This window comes from Ammospiza caudacuta, chromosome 23, assembly GCF_027887145.1.
Source record: "Ammospiza caudacuta isolate bAmmCau1 chromosome 23, bAmmCau1.pri, whole genome shotgun sequence".
NCBI lineage: Eukaryota > Metazoa > Chordata > Aves > Passeriformes > Passerellidae > Ammospiza > Ammospiza caudacuta.
Genome location: NC_080615.1, coordinates 7,554,943 through 7,572,936, shown reverse-complemented (window position 1 = coordinate 7,572,936; position 17,994 = coordinate 7,554,943). Strand labels below are relative to the sequence as shown.

Below are 17,994 nucleotides of genomic sequence, written 5' to 3'. Positions count from 1 at the left end.
GTGAAAGTCACACACACAAGCAAAGCAAACCAAGGGGTTCCTTCCCCACCCGCCGTGTTCAGCATCTCCAGGAAAGCTCCATCACACACTACGGGGAACTTTTAGCACCTTTGAGGAGGAGGAGGTCTGTAAATAAATAAGGATTTTGGATTGTCCTTCAGTTTCATGGCATATCTTTGGTACAAAAAGGAATGGGGGGTGTTAACGTGTCATTCCTTGGTGCAAAGCAAAATCTGTACATTCCTTTCAGTTTGGATCTTTAAAAACCCCTATTCTTGCAGAAAATAGAAGAATAAGAGCACAATGCAAAACCAGGACAGACACCACACACAGCATTGTCACCCTGATTTTTTAAGTTTTTCTGAGCCTTCTGATGTTTACATTCTTGTAGCAAACTTTCTCACACGCTTTCTGTAAATAACTGATTGTTTGCATTCTTTTATGGAGGAGGAGGAATTTGATGGGCTCTTGGTTTGTCCAGTGTCATTGGAGAGGTGGCACTGTCACCCTCCAATCCACTGTCACTTTTGGAAATCTATAAATGTTGGGAGTCAGAAATTAAACTTCTTTTTTACCTTGGAGAGTTGTATGTCCATGTTGTTGTCACAGACATATTTTATGAAAAATCCTTTTGCTGGGATCTTTTCTCCTGAGAGGCCTCAGAAACAAAATGTAAACATTGATTATCTGCTGCTGTGAAATGCAACAGGTGCACCTGTGATTGGTCTCATGTGGTTGTTTCTAATTAATGGCCAATCACAGTCTGGCTGTCTCAGACTCTCTGATCAGTCACAAGATTTTATTATTATTATTTTCTATTTCTTTCAAGCCTTCTGATGAAATCCTTCTATTCTTTTAGTATAGTTTTAGTATATAATTTTCTTTTAATATAATATATATAATAAAATAATAAATCAGCCTTCTGAAACACGGAGTCAAGGTTCTCATCTTTTCCCTTGTCCTGGGACCCTCAAACACCACCACACACTGTTTTATTTCATGTCCCAAAGCAACACCCCATTTTCAAACAAGTGCATAGAGAGGGCAAGAAAATTCACGTTGACACCCAAAATCCAAACTCCAGTAGGTTTTTAGGTCCATTTCCTCAATATCCATAAATCTCATTGTCCACCCAGGTGGACTCCTTGCTCCTGCCCACGCGGTCCCCGCAGAGCTCGTAGACGTCGTTGGTGACAAAGCCACTCTCCGTGCTGGCCAGCGCCACCCAGCCCCTGCTGGAGGGGCCCTGGGGGTCCCTGCAGGGGCTCTGCAGCCCCTCCTGGGCACGGAAGGAGGAATTCTTCGTGCCAGGCCTGGCCCCAGCCAGGTCAGCTTCGCTCTGCTTGTGGAGCACCCTGGAGATGTCCAGCCTGGGGCTGTCCCTGCCGGGCTGGGGCAGCCAGGCCCTGTCACCCTCGGGGGCCACATCCAGCAGCTCCTGTCTCCTGAGGAGGGAAAAAACATAAAATAGCACAGAGGAAAACACAAGGCACAGCCCTGACAGTGATTTGGTGATGGGCTTTGAGCCAGGCTGGGCCCAGGGTGTTCCTTATTCCAGGCCGCTCTCCTGGAAAATCCCAGGACATGCTGAGGGCTGCACCAGCAGCTCCCTTCTCCTTGGGAGGGCAGGGAAAAGGGAAAAGCCATGAAATAGCACAGAGGAAAGCACAAACCAACAGCAGAACTGTGACAGTGAGCTGGTGATGAGCCTGGACATTCCTTATTCCCAGGACATTCCTGATTCCAGGCTGCTCTCCTGGGAAATTCCAGGGCAGGACCTGCAGATGCTGGGACAACAAAACTCCTCCTGACACTCCCAAAATCCCAGCCAGCATTCCCTCCCGAGCTGCTGTGCATGCAGGGAAGGCAAGGGTAGGACATTGCTGAACATTCTCTGCTCCAAATTCTTATCCTTTCATTTGCTTCATTTTTTGCTTTTGAAGGGGAACTTCTGAGAATTCAAATCTTCAATAAGAAAAGTAAAACGGTTAACACATCAAAATAGTAATCTTGGTGATATTTTTTCCTGTCTCCTATACAAAAATGTGATTTACATAGAATTTTACTTCTCAATTAACCCAGCCTAGAGCATCAACACCACTTTTCCAGCATTTCTCTAGCTGCAAACGCTCCTGTGCAGAGCTTTTTCCAGGATGGTGAAATCAGCTGTGAACAGGACAAGGTGTCACTGCTAATTCAGAAAGAACACAAAAATGCCACTCACCTCTTCATGAAGAGCCAAAAGCAGGAGATGCCTGTGATGGCCAGCAGGAGAAGCAGCACAGGAACGCTGGAAATCAGGATGAAGGCAAGGCCCTGAATGGGTTCTGGGGGCAAAAATGAAGCAGGGTCATGAGAAGAAATTGCAAATTTTTCATGGTCAATCACAGGTGTAAAAAGAAAACATTCACAAGAAATATAATAATAAAATTCACAATAATAACATCATATTCATTATGTAACATTCACAATAAATGTAATAACACAGTTCACAATAAATAAATAATAAAAGTGGCTTTCTCACACCCAAAATACTTGGCACAGCTTTGGATTTTGAACATTTTTACCTCCAGAGCAACCTCCTTATTCTGTCCTGGGAAATTCTTAAGATAATTTTTTTTTTTATTCCAGAGGCAGTTTTCTATATTCAGTCTTCCACATTTTGGGCCAAACACTTGAAATGAGATTTTGAGAGCAGAATTTACCTTTGGCCCTCCCAGCTGTTCCATTGGCACCTTTCCTCCAGCGTTCCTCTGGGAATTTTGGCTTCCAGGGCTCTGTTGCCACAGCTGGAAAGAAGGGGCTTCATTAATACTGCAAATTTATTTTTTTAAATAATAAAAAAGCGAGGCTGGGAGGAGATTGAAGAGGCTGAGAGCTGCGAAGGTGTGTGAGGTGCACTGGGATTCTTGCGCTGCAATCCCTGCAGCATCACCAGCAATGGGATTTTCCCTGCAGGATGGGGCAGGGAACAGCACAGGGGAAGTGCAGACTGCAGGGGAGATTCTTTTGGGGTGTCCCTGACAATGAGTGGCTGATAATGTAATAATTAATAGTTGAAATCATTACTTTAATTATTAAAATATTTTAATAATTTTAGAAAAATTCCCATACAAATCTGTCCAACTCACCTCTTCGGGAATTGTCTATTGGAGCTCTTGTTGGCTTCTCTGGAGGAAAAGAGAAACGCAGAATTTTCCCATGAGTGAAATGCACAATTTCTTCTGTGTTCTCCCCCTATCTGAGACCTCAAACCCCTCATGAAAACCCCCACGGAATTTATGCAAACCACAAGCAGCTACAGACACACGGGCATGTTTTCCTGATTTGCTGAATAAATTAAAAACTGAGGGAGGCTCTCCTGTCCCTGTTAGGTTGGATGTGACACACACACGTGCTCAGTATGTAAGTAGAAAGAGTTTTTATTCTGTGTGTTCTCCAGCTTATATACTCTTAACAAAGCCTGATCTTAAATCATCAACTGCACCACAATAACTCATTATATTCATTGCTGCAAGGCAATTAGTGTTAATATAATCGGTAAGTTTTACAGAAAATTCTGTAAGTTTACAGGACTCCTGTAAAACAGAAATTCTGTAAATTCCGCAAAACAGAAATTCTGTTTTGCAGAATTTATGTATAACTTTGAGAAATTTCTGTAAATTTTACAGAAATTTAATAAGGCATGTATACACATGTACGTATGCACTTAGTCCAGCTCACAAAAACTTTCACGTATCATTTCTAATCTGTTCCTATGCTGACAGCCTTGTCTCCTTCCTTGCTATGGATACACTGGAAAACCATCAATTATTATTTAATTATCAATTGTTATTTAATCACCAATTATTATTTATTCTATTAGTTCAGCTTCTCTTGCAGACCAGCCCTCAATCCCCTCTGCGATTTCCCTATCACCCACCACGCTCCTCATTGCCCCTCCTGCAGACCTGCAGCCCCACAGAGCCTCCTCACCCAGGGAGTACTTGCAGATGAAGTTGTTCCTCACGGTGCACCTGTCATCGTTCCACTGGAACATGTAGGGACCCCCCACCCCCGGGGGGGCAGAGGGCTGGTGGTAGAGCACCACGCACACCTCGCCCCCGCACGACGGCTCGTCCACGTACCAGTTCCTGGGGAAAACCACACAAAAACCACCTCAGGGCCAGCTGCCAGCAGCTTGGAGGGGAAAAAAGCAGAGTTAGAGGGGTAGTGGCACACCCTGCGGCTCCACTGAATTTTGGCTTCCAGGGCTCTGTTGCCGCAGCTGGAAAGAAGGGGCTTCATTAATACTGCAGATTTATTTTTTTTTAAATAATAAAAAAGCGAGGCTGGGAGGAGATTGAAGAGGCTGAGAGCTGCGAAGGTGTGTGAGGTGCACTGGGATTCTTGCGCTGCAATCCCTGCAGCATCACCAGCAATGGGATTTTCCCTGCAGGATGGGGCAGGGAACAGCACAGGGGAAGTGCAGACTGCAGGGGAGATTCTTTTGGGGTGTCCCTGACAATGAGTGGCTGATAATTTAATAATTAATAATTGACACACCCTGCAGCTCCACTGCTTGGAGGGGAAAAAAGCAGAGTTAGAGGGGTAGTGGCACACCCTGCAGCTCCACTGGGGAAATGGGAGGGATGAAATGCAGTTGTTTGTTCTTGGAATTCAGATTTTTCGAACCCCGCAAGCAAGGTGTTCGACAAATATCAGCGAGCAAAGGGTTGAGCTCATCACAATTGCCCTTCCCTCTGAAGGGAGATTCCCTCTGAAGGGAAATTCCCCTCCACTGTAAATGGAAAATGGGAGTGATGAAATGCAGTTATTTGTCCTTTTAATTCAGATTTTCAAACCCCGCAAGCAAGTTCTACAAATATCAGTGAGCAAAGGGCTGAGCTCCTCACAATTTCCCTTCCCTCTGAAGGAAATTTTCCTCCACTGAAAATGGAAAATGGGAGGGATGAAATGCAGTTATTCGTTCTTTTAATTCAGATTTTCAGAACTATTTTTTAATAAATTTGTTTCTTAAATGTAGTGGCAATGAGCATGGACACAATGGAATAAACCAGGAATGAGGATTCAGTTCTGGTCCCTGGGTGCATCTTTAAGAATGTGGGTTTAGAATTCACTATTTTCTTGTAGACAAAATAATTTCTTGAACGTTAAAGTAGCTCAAAATTAGCTGCAATTGTGCAGAGAAAGTCCAAGTTCTCCTGAGTTCACTGAGCCTTGCAGAGGAGCTCAATTTTAACACTTAATTTTAAACCTGTGCAAAAATCATCATTTTTGCTCTCTCAGTCTCAATGCCTGCAGAATTTTGGCACATATTTAATAAAAAAAATTAAAAATCTGAAGCAGGACCTGCCTTCTTCTGTCAGAAATGCACCACCACAGCCTTGCAGATAATTTCTTTTTTTTGTTTTCTAAGAATAAACCTCACCACCAGCCACCTGTGCTGCTTTTCCAGGCAGTGCACAGGAGGGAGGATTTTACAGTGCACTGTAAAATCACTGTTGGTGAGGAGATATTTTATGCAGCTCAGAAAACGCCTCTGAAACCGCCCTGATTTTGCCAATTGTTCAATCCCCACTGATTCTGGAACGAGCAATGTTCTGCCTGCCAAAAATTATGCATAGGACATAAATAATTCCAGATTTCCTGAGGTTCTCAGCATGGGAGAACACCCATTTTAAATGGTGTTTTTCCAACCATTCCAGTGCTTTATTCCTCCCTCACTTCCTTCCTCCCCTGGTGTTTTCCTTGGCTCTATCATTCAGCAGAAAGAAGAGTGTCTCACCAATGGAAGGCAGCAAAGCTGTGCCTGTTTCTTAGCAGCAGATTCTGGTGCCAGCTTCCCATTATCCACCCCCAATATCTGAGCCACGTCTCTCTCATCTGAGAGACTTCAAGATATCAAATAATGCTAAAACCTCATTTTATTTGTTCCTTTCTGAGTCAATGAAATGCTTTATGGCTTGCTCCCAGAGCAAAAAAGGTCAAAATTTCAAGGTGTTTTTTACATGTCTGATATAAGGATGCAAATTGGTGTCAGTTTTGCTGCTTTTATAATTTAATCATAACAAATCCTGTGGTTCCTTAAGACAGAGAGGCAGAAATCTGAAAAGTGCTGTGAACACTTTAGTTTTCCATGGCTGCAATAAATCCTGCAGCTCTAGTATTTTGCTGTCTCACAGGAAAAAATATTATTCCCTCAGTAAAGGAATCACATTTTTCATTATTCAGGACATCAGGTACAAACTTTATGGGATCTGCAGTGCCGGAATCTTAGGTAGGGAATAAAATTTTTCATTTTTCAGGACAGCAGGTATAAACTTCATGGGATCTGCAGTGCAGGAATCTTCAGGTCATTTGTAGCTGCCTAATCAGAGATTTTAAGAACACGCCACTTGTTGTTTCCCCTCTTTCAGCCCCCAAAATGATCAATTTAGCCTAAAGCAGCCACTCCCACGGAGCACCACCAGGAGGGTGATGGGATGGGTGCAGAAGTGCCACCATCACATTTTCTGAAAAATCCCTTTGCCCAGGATTTTTCTCCAGGGAAGCTGGGAAGCCTCAGAGAAAAATGAAAACAATAATTATCTGATTCGCTTCTCGTGTGTTTTGCTGCTTTGGAATGTGGCTGGAGATTGTTTCATTGCCTTCATGTGAATTGTTTTGAATAATGTACATGGAATTGAACAATTCATATGAAGTTAATGGCCAGTTGGAGCTAAGTTGTGTCAGACTCTGAGAAGAGAGTCATGAGTTTTTCACTATTATCTTTTAGCCTTCTGTCTGTATCCTTTCTGTAATCTTTAGTATAGTTTAGTACAAGTAATATAATATAATATAGATCATAAAATAATAAATCAGCTTTCTGAGAACATGGAGTCAGTAACGTTCCTCCCAACAATGCTGGTCTCAGAAAACACAACACAGAAGGAGCACAGGTGACAGCTGGGACATCACTGCCTGGATTTTTTGGACAAAATCCCGAATTCCTGTGCCAGCCCCACAGTGCTACCCCCATGTACCCACCGAAATTTGGACGAGCTCCCGTCTGACCAGGAGTAGAAGCGGTGACACTCAGTGCTGTTGTCCCCCTCCTCCTTCCTCCTCCTGAGCCCAATCCAGAAGTCTCCATCCGAGGCCAGGAGGCTCCTGATCAAGGATTCGATCAGTCTCTGCTCCGCTGGGCTCTCGATGCTGACCAGGTGTCCCCCGTCAGCCCTGCAGGCCAGGTGAGCCTCCTCATAGCTGGTCCTGCGGGAGGCATCGTGGAAATAAACGATTTTGTAGCAGGGTTTCTGCGTCCCACGCCTGCACACCGTCTGCCCTGCAGGGAGGGAGAGAAAGCTGTCACAGGAATGGCACTAAACGGCATCGAAATTAAAATAAAACATCAGTTTGGGTGAGGTTTGTGTTGTTTATGTGGAAAATACAACACAGGTGAAAGGCTTTTCTGTGGCATCTCCAAATTTTTATTGCTGAATCTCAAAGTTTAGGTCCTTTCATGTCCTGCTCTTCTCATGATTTCTCTGGGATTTGCAGATCCTGGGAGTTCCTCCCAAAGAAACACTGTGCCAGAGCAAGCTGGCACATGCAACCTCTTAAAAAGCAAAGCTCCCTGGCAAGGGTTGCAAGAGGCTTTTTAAAATGGTCATTATTTTTAAGGAGTTAAATGGTCAAAATTAGAGATTTCCTTATACAAGCAGAGATAGCAAGAACTGATCTTTTATGCAATATGTATCTATATGCAATAATATATAATATATCTATATGTAATATAAATATAATATAGATATGCAAAATATATAGTATATATCTCTATGCAATATAGATATATAGATATGCGATAAAGATAAAACGTATATTATATCTATATGGAATAAATGTTCAATATAGATATGCAATATAGATATAATATATGTTATCTCTATATAATATAGCTATAATATACTATAGATATATAGTTATAATATAGATACAATATATATTATATCTGTATGCAATATAGATATAATATATGTTATCTCTATATAATATAGCTATAATATACTATAGATATATAGTTATAATATAGTACAATATATATCATATCTGTATGCAATATAGATATGCAATATAGATATAATATGTTATCTCTATATAATATAGCTATAATTTACTATAGATATATAGTTATAATATAGATACAATATATATCATATCTGTATGCAATATAGATATGCAATATAGATATATGTTATCTCTATATAATATAGCTATAATATACTATAGATATATAGTTATAATAGAGATATAATATATATTATATCTGTATGCAATATAGATATGCAATATAGATATAATATGTTATCTCTATATAATATAGCTACAATATACTATAGATATATAGTTATAATATAGATACAATATATATTATATCTGTATGCAATATAGATATAATATATGTTATCTCTATATAATATAGCTATAATATACTATAGATATATAGTTATAATATAGTACAATATATATCATATCTGTATGCAATATAGATATGCAATATAGATATAATATGTTATCTCTATATAATATAGCTATAATTTACTATAGATATATAGTTATAATATAGATACAATATATATCATATCTGTATGCAATATAGATATGCAATATAGATATATGTTATCTCTATATAATATAGCTATAATATACTATAGATATATAGTTATAATAGAGATATAATATATATTATATCTGTATGCAATATAGATATGCAATATAGATATAATATGTTATCTCTATATAATATAGCTACAATATACTATAGATATATAGTTATAATATAGATACAATATATATTATATCTGTATGCAATATAGATAAGCAATATAGATATATGTTATCTCTATATAATATAGCTATAATATACTATAGATATATAGTTATAATATAGAGACAATAGATATTATATCTGTACGCAATATAGATATATCTATATGCAATATAGAGATACATATATGCAATATAGAGATATGCAATATAGATATAATATATATTATCTACATGCAATATGGGTATAATAGATCTATATGCAATATTTCAATGGATATTGCAGTGCCACAGAATCCCAGAATGTTTGGGGTTGGAAAGGGCCTTCAAACCCCCTTATGGGGACACCTCCCACCGTCCCAGGCTGCTCCAAGCCCAGTCCAGCCTGGCCTTGGGCACTCCCAGCATGGGACATCCCCAACCCCTCTGGCCAGGCAGGGCCTCACCACCCTCACAGGGCAGAATTTCTGATTTACATCCAACCTCAAACTCTTTCATTTTCAGTATCTGTACTCGGGATCACAATTTGAATTCCCACAGCCCAGTTTCCAGCTCTGCAATGTTTCTGCCTGCCCAGGGAGTAAACAATGTCTGTTTTCAGGCTGTCACAAGCCAAGGACTGTCTCATGCAGGAGCAGCAGAGCTTATTTTGGTTCTGAGGGAAGATCAAAGTGAAAAGACACATCATCCAAAATGATGCACTCGGGTGTTTTTTTCAGCAGAGCAGTCCCAATATTTAGACTGTGGAAACAAACAGCTTTGTTTTGCTCAGTAAATATTTCTTTGCAGGCACAATCTGCTAACCTACATGTTTTTACAGAAAGAAAACATTCAGCAACACTTGTGGTGTGCTTGGAACAAATGGATAATACAAGGACAGGTCACTACAAACCCTGCCATGGGATCATTGCTGGCTTTGCTTTATCCTTGTATGTTGGTCACTGGAGGGGTGGGAGTTTAAACACCTTTCCTACTGGAATTTTTCAGCAGTTAAATAGCCAGAAATGGAGTTTGCTAACATTTTGCACAGGGATTACAACAGGAGCAGGATTTTTACTATGACAGCACTATTATAAAGTATATTTCTAGCACAGCCTGTGTTTCTCTTGGCAATTTGACGCTCTGAGAAAAAGGCAAAGCCCCTTACCTCTTCTGAGGGAAATGTCCACTGCTGCTGGGAGAGGCAAAAGGAAAACACAGACAGCAGAGCGTCATTAAAAACCTGCAACTCTCTGGAAACTCCCACAAAAACTGCACTTAGCTCTTCCCTGGTACACAAACACATTCTTTCCTCATTAAAAAAATAGAGGAAGAAAGTCTGTGCCTTATCAGCCAATTGCCATTGCTTTCAGCAGAGGAAATTCGCTGGAGCTGATTCCTGGCTGGATTTCAGCGCTCGTTTTGGGAGCCGGAATGCGCAGCTCCGAGCCAGCCTGAAAGGATTCCTTGTGCTCCTTCGCCTTCATCTCCTCCTGACTCGGGGTCTGACTCCAGCGAGCGGCCCGGGGCAGGGCGGCGGGGAAAACCAGCCGGAAAAGTTGGAGAAGATCCCCAGAACGACCGAACCCAACCTCCCCCTGCCCATGCCGCGACAGCATCCCTGCCCGTGTCGCGACAGCGCATCGCGACCCTCCCAGCCACAGAGGCGGGGCTGGGGGGGTGTTTTTGGGTTAGAGAGGGTCCCCACACGATGTCACAGCGATCCCCAGCCCCTCTTACCGCTGAGCAGCCGCGCCCCCGCCGCGCATCCCAGCGCGGCCGCGCACAGCGCCGCAGCCGCCAGCATCGCTCCGCGGGACGGGACAGCGACCGCGACCGCGACAGATCCTCCTTCCTTCCCCGCCTTCCTTCCTCCTTTCTCTGCCTCCTTCCCTCCTCTTCCTCCTCCTCCCGGCTCAGCCCCGGCCCCGCGGAGCCGCCGCTGGCGCGGTGCTGAGCGCGCTCCCCGCGCCCCGCATGGCTCTGCCCGCGTCCCCCCGACCCCGCTTTATGTCCCCGTGGAACCCCCCCCGCCCACCGGGAGCCACCCACGGGCGGGTCCGGCCAGTTCGGATCGTTTATTTATTTATTTATTTATTTATTTATTTATTTATTTATTTATTTATTTGTGGAAAGGTTTTTTCCTTCGCTTTCCCAGCCGTGCGTTTGCTGCGGGGAAGCAGGATGAGCTTTATGGTTTCCTGTCGCTCCAGCCAACCACTGACCTATTTTATCCATGCCTGATGTGTTTTTTTACATTTAGAAAAGCTTTCTAAATCTAACTATTTGGATTTTTTTGTTTGTTTGTTTGTTTGTTTGTTTGTTTGTTTGTTTGGGTTTTTTTGAAAGGGTTTTCCTTCACTTTCCCAGCTGTGGATTGATTCTGCTGTGGGGAAGCAGGATGACCTTTATGGTTTCCTGTCAATCCAGCCAACCACTGATCTATTGTATCCATCCCAATCCCAGTTTTGTAAATCTAACTATCTGGAGATTTTTTTTTGTTTGTTTGTTTGTTTTGGAAAGGTTTTTCCTTCTCTTTCCCAGATGTGCATTTGCTGTGGAATGAGCTTTATGCTTTCCTGTTGCTCCAGACAAACACTGATTTCTTTAATCCATCCAAATCCCAGTTTTCTAAATCTAACTATTTTCTAAAGCTAACTATTCTAAACCTAACTACAGAATCATTGTACATTCTATATTTCATTCTATATTCTGTATTCTTGAATCTAACTATTCTAAATATTCTGGCTACTCTGAGTAGGAAGGGATCACCGCAAGGATCACTTCAAGTGCAAAATCCTGGGAATGGCCCCAAAATTTCAGCGTTTTTAGCCCTGGGAAGGGAAAGCACAGCAAGGGAATTGTGATTCCTGCATGGATTCTTGGGAAGCTGCTCCACACCTGATTCCTGCAGCCCAGACTCTCCATCCAGCCCTGTTTATGGAATTTGGGCCAAGCAGACAGACTTAGTTCAGCATTTTAATAAACTTTGAGAAGAGGAACCGCTTAATAGGAACCAACTGAAAAGCTTAAATGAAGGAGGAAGGAAAAAAAAGAGGCTTTTATGTCCAAAATGAAGACGTCATTCCTGAAAGTACCTTTTGAAATCTTGTTTTCCAGCTTATTTTTCCAATCTCTGCACTTATCAGCTTTAATATCTCAGTGCTACTCTGTACAACTGAGGAATTAAATTGTGTTAATTCAGATATTTGGTTCTTAACCTTCAGCTCATTTGTCTCTGCTTTGTATCCTGGGAATTACAGCAGGAGGAAGGAAAAGCCTTAATAGAATCCAGACCTCTTACTTCTGGATTTTATTCTCCTGATAAACATCCGGCCAGGCCAGGCCAAACCATTATAAATCAGTGAATCTATATTTCACTGCTGATAATAATAAAAATCCCCAAATGGAATTCTGGCTTTATTGCTCAAATCCAGTTTCTGAGAGCTTTTTAGGGAGCAGAGCAGCCAGTTTGGTAATTTGGTTATAAAGTGAATGTTTGTGTTTCAGTAAGGAAAAACTTGGAGACAGCAATGGAAAAAATAAAAAATAAAAAATAGAAAAAATAACAATGGCCAGGCTGTCAAGATTCCTTTCATATTAAACGGAGGAATTTAGACTCACTGCCTAATTTCTTGTGGTTTTGAGACAGAAAATTGTCCTTAATAACTTTTTAAAGTGCTCTTAAACTTCATTTACCTCCTGTGCCTGGCCTGGAATTTCAGAGTTCCCCAGCCTGCAGGATCCTCTTTGCTGAAGGAATTATTTTGATGAATCCACATTCTCTTCCCAGATTTATACAATTTCAGGGTTTGCTCCTTTGGATTTGTTCACATCTGAATCAAATCTGAAATCTGGATTTGAGCACTAAGCAATATCCGTGACTGACAATAACCTGAACATTATTCTTATTCTGTCCGCTGCATTAATTTGAATTTTCTTAGACTTATGGGATGCTTTTAGGGTGTCCTATATTTGTGTAAAACCATTTACTGCTTCAAATGAATCTTTATGGCTGCCCAAAGCTGCAAATCCTGGCTTTCATCCCTGCTTGGAAAACCCCTCCAAACCCATCAAGTCCAACCTTCCAAGGAATTAAGAAAAAAAATTAAAAAATAAAAAGAAAGGGAAGCCTCAGTGAACTGTTGCTGGCTGCAGGCAGAATTCAGAGCAGACTAATGGCTAGTGATGGATGAGATTCCTTTTGGGATTATTGATGGGGAAAGGGGGATTGCTGACTCTCGGGAAAGGTTTGCAGAGCTCAGCACCTCCTGCAGATTGCTCTGCCTGGCCTGGCTCCCAAACCCAGCTCTGCGCTGAAAATGGGGAGTGCCGTGCTAAAATTAGGGGAAAAAAATAATAATTGCAGAGTCAGGCTGAAAATGCAATTTCTGTGCTTAATGGTTTGCCTGAGATTGCTTTATTTGTGGGAGTTCTGTTGATGGTCAGACACTCTAATTAACCAGGTCCATAACTGGGGTTCCAGCAGAAGTTTCCATCTTTTTCCAGGCCATTTCTACTCCAGTCAACTTCCAGTTCCCAAACCCAGCTTTTCACTAAAAATGGGGAGTGCTTTACTAAAATTAGGAATAAAAAAAAAAAAGGAGAATTGCAGAGGCAGGCTGAAAATCTGAGTTTGCTTTATTTATATGGTGAGACACAATAATTAACCAGGTCAGTAATTGGGGCTCCAGCAGAAGTTTCCATCTCCTTTCAGGCCATTTCCATTCCAGCCCGGCTTCTGCAAGGATGGGGAAGAGCTGCCACCACAGGCTTTAATTTCCTTTATTCAACCAGAATAAATGGAGGGAGATGTGAGAACAGAGGCCTTGGTGAGCCCAGTCAGAATGGGAGTCAAAACCTGCAAATCTGGCGGAGAAAAAACCCCAAAATCCATTTTATCCTCATGTTTTTTAATGGAAATGAGCTGTAAATGAGGTGGATCACGGGGAAAGAGCTAGGCAGGAGGGCAGCTCTTGTTTTATTTCACTGCCTGTCTGTTGGTGCTGATCTCTGGTGTGCTCAGCCCGATTCCTGCTCCCCAATTCCTGCTCCCAGCGTTCCAGACCTGTTCACCTGGCTGTGTGGCTAGTGATTGTTGCTTTGGGCAATCAGCTAACCACACTGCCTGGCAGCCAGGCTGAGGGCAGAGCCTGTCCCTGTTCCTGTCCCTTCTTCCAGCCAGGTCTAATGAGCTCTTGGAGGTCTATAACACCCAAATATGGATATAGCACAATATAACCAATATAACACACCTCACAATATAACACACTTATATAGATATAGCACAATATAACCAATATAACACACCTCACAATATAACACACTTATATAGATATAGCACAATATAACAAATATAACACACCTCACAATATAACACACTTATATAGATATATAAGATACACTTATATATAGATATATAAGATATATAATAACACACATATATAGATATAACACAATATAACACATCTAAAAATATAACACACTTATACATAGATATAACACAGCTAACAATATAACACACCTGTATACAGATATAACACAATGTAACCAATATAACACAGCTATATATAGATATAACACAATATAACCAATATAACACAGCTAACAATATAACACACCTATATACAGATATAACATAATATAACAAAATATAACACACATAACAATATAACACACTTATATATAGATATAAAACTGCAGTGAACACAACACAAAGACCATTTCAAGAGTGCAAAGGCAAAGCAATTAAACACTAAAATACAAATTATTATGCAGCACCACTCTGCATTTGAGTATAATCATTGCTCAGAACTCCCTTCACTTACTTTGCTTAATAAAAGATATGAAAAAGAAAATTATTGATATCTGGCAGAGAAGCTGAAGGATGCAACCTAAAAAAGTCATAGTCCAGTCTCTGTGTGTTAAAAATGAAGTATACAATGAATGAAGAATTTAAAATCAGACAGGCTTCTTGGTCCAGGAAAATTCCTGAGGATTTTAGCACCAACTTCAAGAAATCCAAGATTTCACTTCCCATTACCAACATGCAGCACACACTGACATGGGCAGGTAAAACTCTGGGAATAAAGCTGCAGATAAATCCCATTATTGATGATTTTGCAGTAGGAAATTGGGAGTTTCCAGGCCAAGGCTGGAGCAGAGAATGCTGTGCCTTGTTTTGGTGGCAGTGAAGTTAGTGATTGTGGGATGGTGGAGACAATCAGCTAACTACACTGCCTGCAAACCAAGCACTTCTCCTGGAGTCATGGAATGCAAGCCTGCAACGAAAGAAAAGACTTCCAATTGTTATATTCATATTCTCCATCTCCTCAAATGCTCTTAAAATAATACAGAATTGGAAATAATGGAAAATATTGGTCATATCACCCTTATTCTGCTAAATGCCAAAGATGTACATTTATATTATATGTATTTACATTATATTTATATTTATAGGCATATTTATATTTGAGATGTATTTCCATTATATGTAAATACACATATTACATCTATACCCAATATAAATTAGAGGTAAATATATATGTTAGATATATATTTCTATTCAATGTAAATATACATCTAATATACATATTTAGATAAATATAAACATATTATAAATATATATTTATATTTGTAGCTGTATTTATATTTCTATTCATATTTCTATTCATATTCATATTCTTATATAGTTTAAATACATTTATGTATAATATTTATATCTATATTTAGTATTTAGATTCCTCCCTGTTCCTTTCCCCAGGAGACATTTCCTGGCAGAATTCCTCTGGGCATGTTCCCATATTTTCCCTGGGGATATTCCCATCTTTTCCCTGGGTTGTTCCCATCTTTTACCTGGGGATGTTCCCACCTTTTCTCCTGTGTTGCTTCCATCTTTTCTCCTGGTATGCTCCCATCTTCTCCCCTGGGATATTCCCATATTTTCCTTGGATCGCTCCCATCTTTTCTTCTGGGATATTCCCATCTTTTCACCTAGGGATGCTCCCATCTTTTCTCCTGGGTTGCTCCCACCTTTTCCCTGAGGATATTCCCACCTTTTCTCCTGGAATGTTCCCATCCTTTCCCCTGGGGCTCCTGGCTCCGAATGTCCCCAGGCCAGCCCTGCCTGGGAGCTTTGTGTACTCCTGTCACCATGGCCACCCCTCCAGAGGGACATGGGGACAGCTCAGGTGGCCCCAGCCGTGGGAGCTTTGTTGCAGGAGAGGTTTCCATGGGCAAAGCCAACATGGGGAACACACCCAGAGTTCGGAATTTCCACCCAAACGGTCCCAGGGGAGGGTGAGCCCTGGTGGCACTGGTGGCAGTCCCAGCTGGTGGCCCTGGGGCTCCAGCCTGGTGTGATTCCCACCAGGAATGCCCAGAAGAGCTCAGAGGGGTGAGCGTCCTGTGCTGTGCCACCTCCTGCACCTCTCTCTTGGTTTTTGGGGTCTGCCCAGCCATTGGATCTCTTGGATCTGTCCAGCTCTGAAAATCATGGCACACACACACAGAGGAAGCAAACCCAGAAAATTTAAACACTTACGGCAACAGCTCTTAGACCCCATAAAATAAACCCAGGGAGCTTTGCAGTCTTTCCTTTGTTGTTTAATTTTAGAACATCCTGGGTCGAAACCACTGGGGATTTTTAGGTTTATTTTATTACTTAAATCACTAAATCTTAAATCAAATTCTAGCAATATGGAGTACTCAAACCCTTACAGTTTTTGTGGTGGCGATCAGAATCAGCTTCTGGTTCACTCCAGTCCACAATAATTCTTTTTACAGAGACTGCATGTCTTAAGTACAGGAGTATAAATTTGATGTTTCAAGTATGAGGTTTCTTCTGCCTCTGATTTAATCCATGGAATTGGTGCTTCTGGATGTGCCCAGGGGAGTGACCAAACAAATGCAAGCTGCTTTTCCTTCAGATTGTCACCAAGGATGCTTTTCCCCCTGGAAATCACTCAGCCTTCTTGATTTTTATATCAATATCTACAAACTGCAGCTGCTTACCTGGAGGATCTGCCTGCCTTCCATCACCCAAAAAAATCAAACGCCGTGCAGAGGGGAGATTGCACTTGGCTTCTTTATTCCCATTTTTTTTTTTAATCCTTTAAAGCAGGAAAACTGCAAAAAAAGTCCTGGAGGGTGGCTTCAGCCAGGGTGTGCTTGGGGGAGCAGTGTTTGCTCTGGGTTTGGGCTGCTGTTACTACAGAAACTGTGCCTGGCTCTGGCCCTGCCTGCCTCAAGCCTGGGCTTGCCTGCTGACCCGGGGACAGCTCATTTAATCTGGCTGAGAATGCTCCTGCCCGGCTGGGGGCCCATTTCAGCCCCACTCAAGCCTTTGGGCACATTTTCCTGATTTCAGCTCTGGATCAGTCCCATGGATATCCAGGCACTGGTTTTTAGTGGTTTGGCTTTTTCTCCCCGTTCCTAACAAGAATCAAAACAGCATCATGTTCCAAAAGGCACAAACATCTCCTCATTTATCTCCTGCCTCCTCTCAGTCAGAACACTTGGCTGTCCATGCTGGGTTTTGCTAAATCTGCTGGGATGAGAGGAATTCCTGCTTGGATGCAGCTGGGGATGAGTGGGAGGAGAGTTTGTTGGCTGCTCTTTCATGGCTGTGCCAGTTTTGGTTCAGGAATTCCTGGGGCTGAAATGGGGCAGGGTGAGGAGTGATGAGGAAATTCTGTGCTCCCCACCATGGCTGCTGCTGCTTTAGCTTGGGTAGCTCAAGAATAAAAGGAAATCAAAGGTGAGAGGAAGAGGTCATGGCTTTTAATAGGTTAAAATCTGATATGGAGGAAAAGTGATGTGAAATCAAAGAAATCAGACTTAATATTCTGACTTGGCCAGAAAGACAAAATCATCCCCGGAGGAATCCCAATCTGTGAGTCTGGGATTGTCTAGGAAACCCAGAGTGGATTAAATGTACTGAGAAGAACTTAAAAATTAAAATTATGTGCATCACCCATCATTTTAAAGTGGCAAACCTTGCTCTTTGACATTTCCCTGGACACAATTTTGTCAGCTCAGAGAAGGAGCTGATGCAGGAATGAAGGCAAGGAGATTTGGGGATACCTTTGGAACAGGCTGGTAATTAATCCAACACCTGCAGCTCCTGCACACCTGAAGGCTCTTCCAGCCCTCAGCTCCACATGATTCCTGTTCCATAAAAACCTGACCCAGCCCTGCCAGGGAAAG

General features: G+C 41.7%; 1 protein-coding gene across 1 annotated transcript; it reads right to left on the bottom strand.

Moving 5' to 3' along the window:
* LAYN (layilin) lies at nucleotides 1–10,748 on the bottom strand. The gene is made up of 7 exons (XM_058819113.1): nucleotides 10,528–10,748; nucleotides 7,030–7,327; nucleotides 3,976–4,133; nucleotides 3,132–3,170; nucleotides 2,706–2,789; nucleotides 2,225–2,327; nucleotides 1–1,445 (listed from the first exon to the last, which is right to left on the bottom strand). The coding sequence occupies exons 1-7, from the start codon at nucleotides 10,592–10,594 to the stop codon at nucleotides 1,106–1,108; spliced, it is 1,089 nt and encodes a 362-aa protein (XP_058675096.1). The 5' UTR covers nucleotides 10,595–10,748; the 3' UTR covers nucleotides 1–1,105.
* Between the last annotated feature and the right edge of the window lie 7,246 nt (nucleotides 10,749–17,994).

Coding starts and splice junctions, on each gene's coding strand:
- LAYN (XM_058819113.1), bottom strand. CDS start 10,594: ATGCTGGCGGCTGCGGCGCTGTGCGCGGCCGCGCTGGGATGCGCGGCG. Junction 4,134..7,029: donor GGGAGCTCGTCCAAATTTCG/GTGGGTACATGG, acceptor GGTTTTCCCCAG/GAACTGGTACGTGGACGAGC. Junction 2,790..3,131: donor AATAGACAATTCCCGAAGAG/GTGAGTTGGACA, acceptor CCTTCTTTCCAG/CTGTGGCAACAGAGCCCTGG.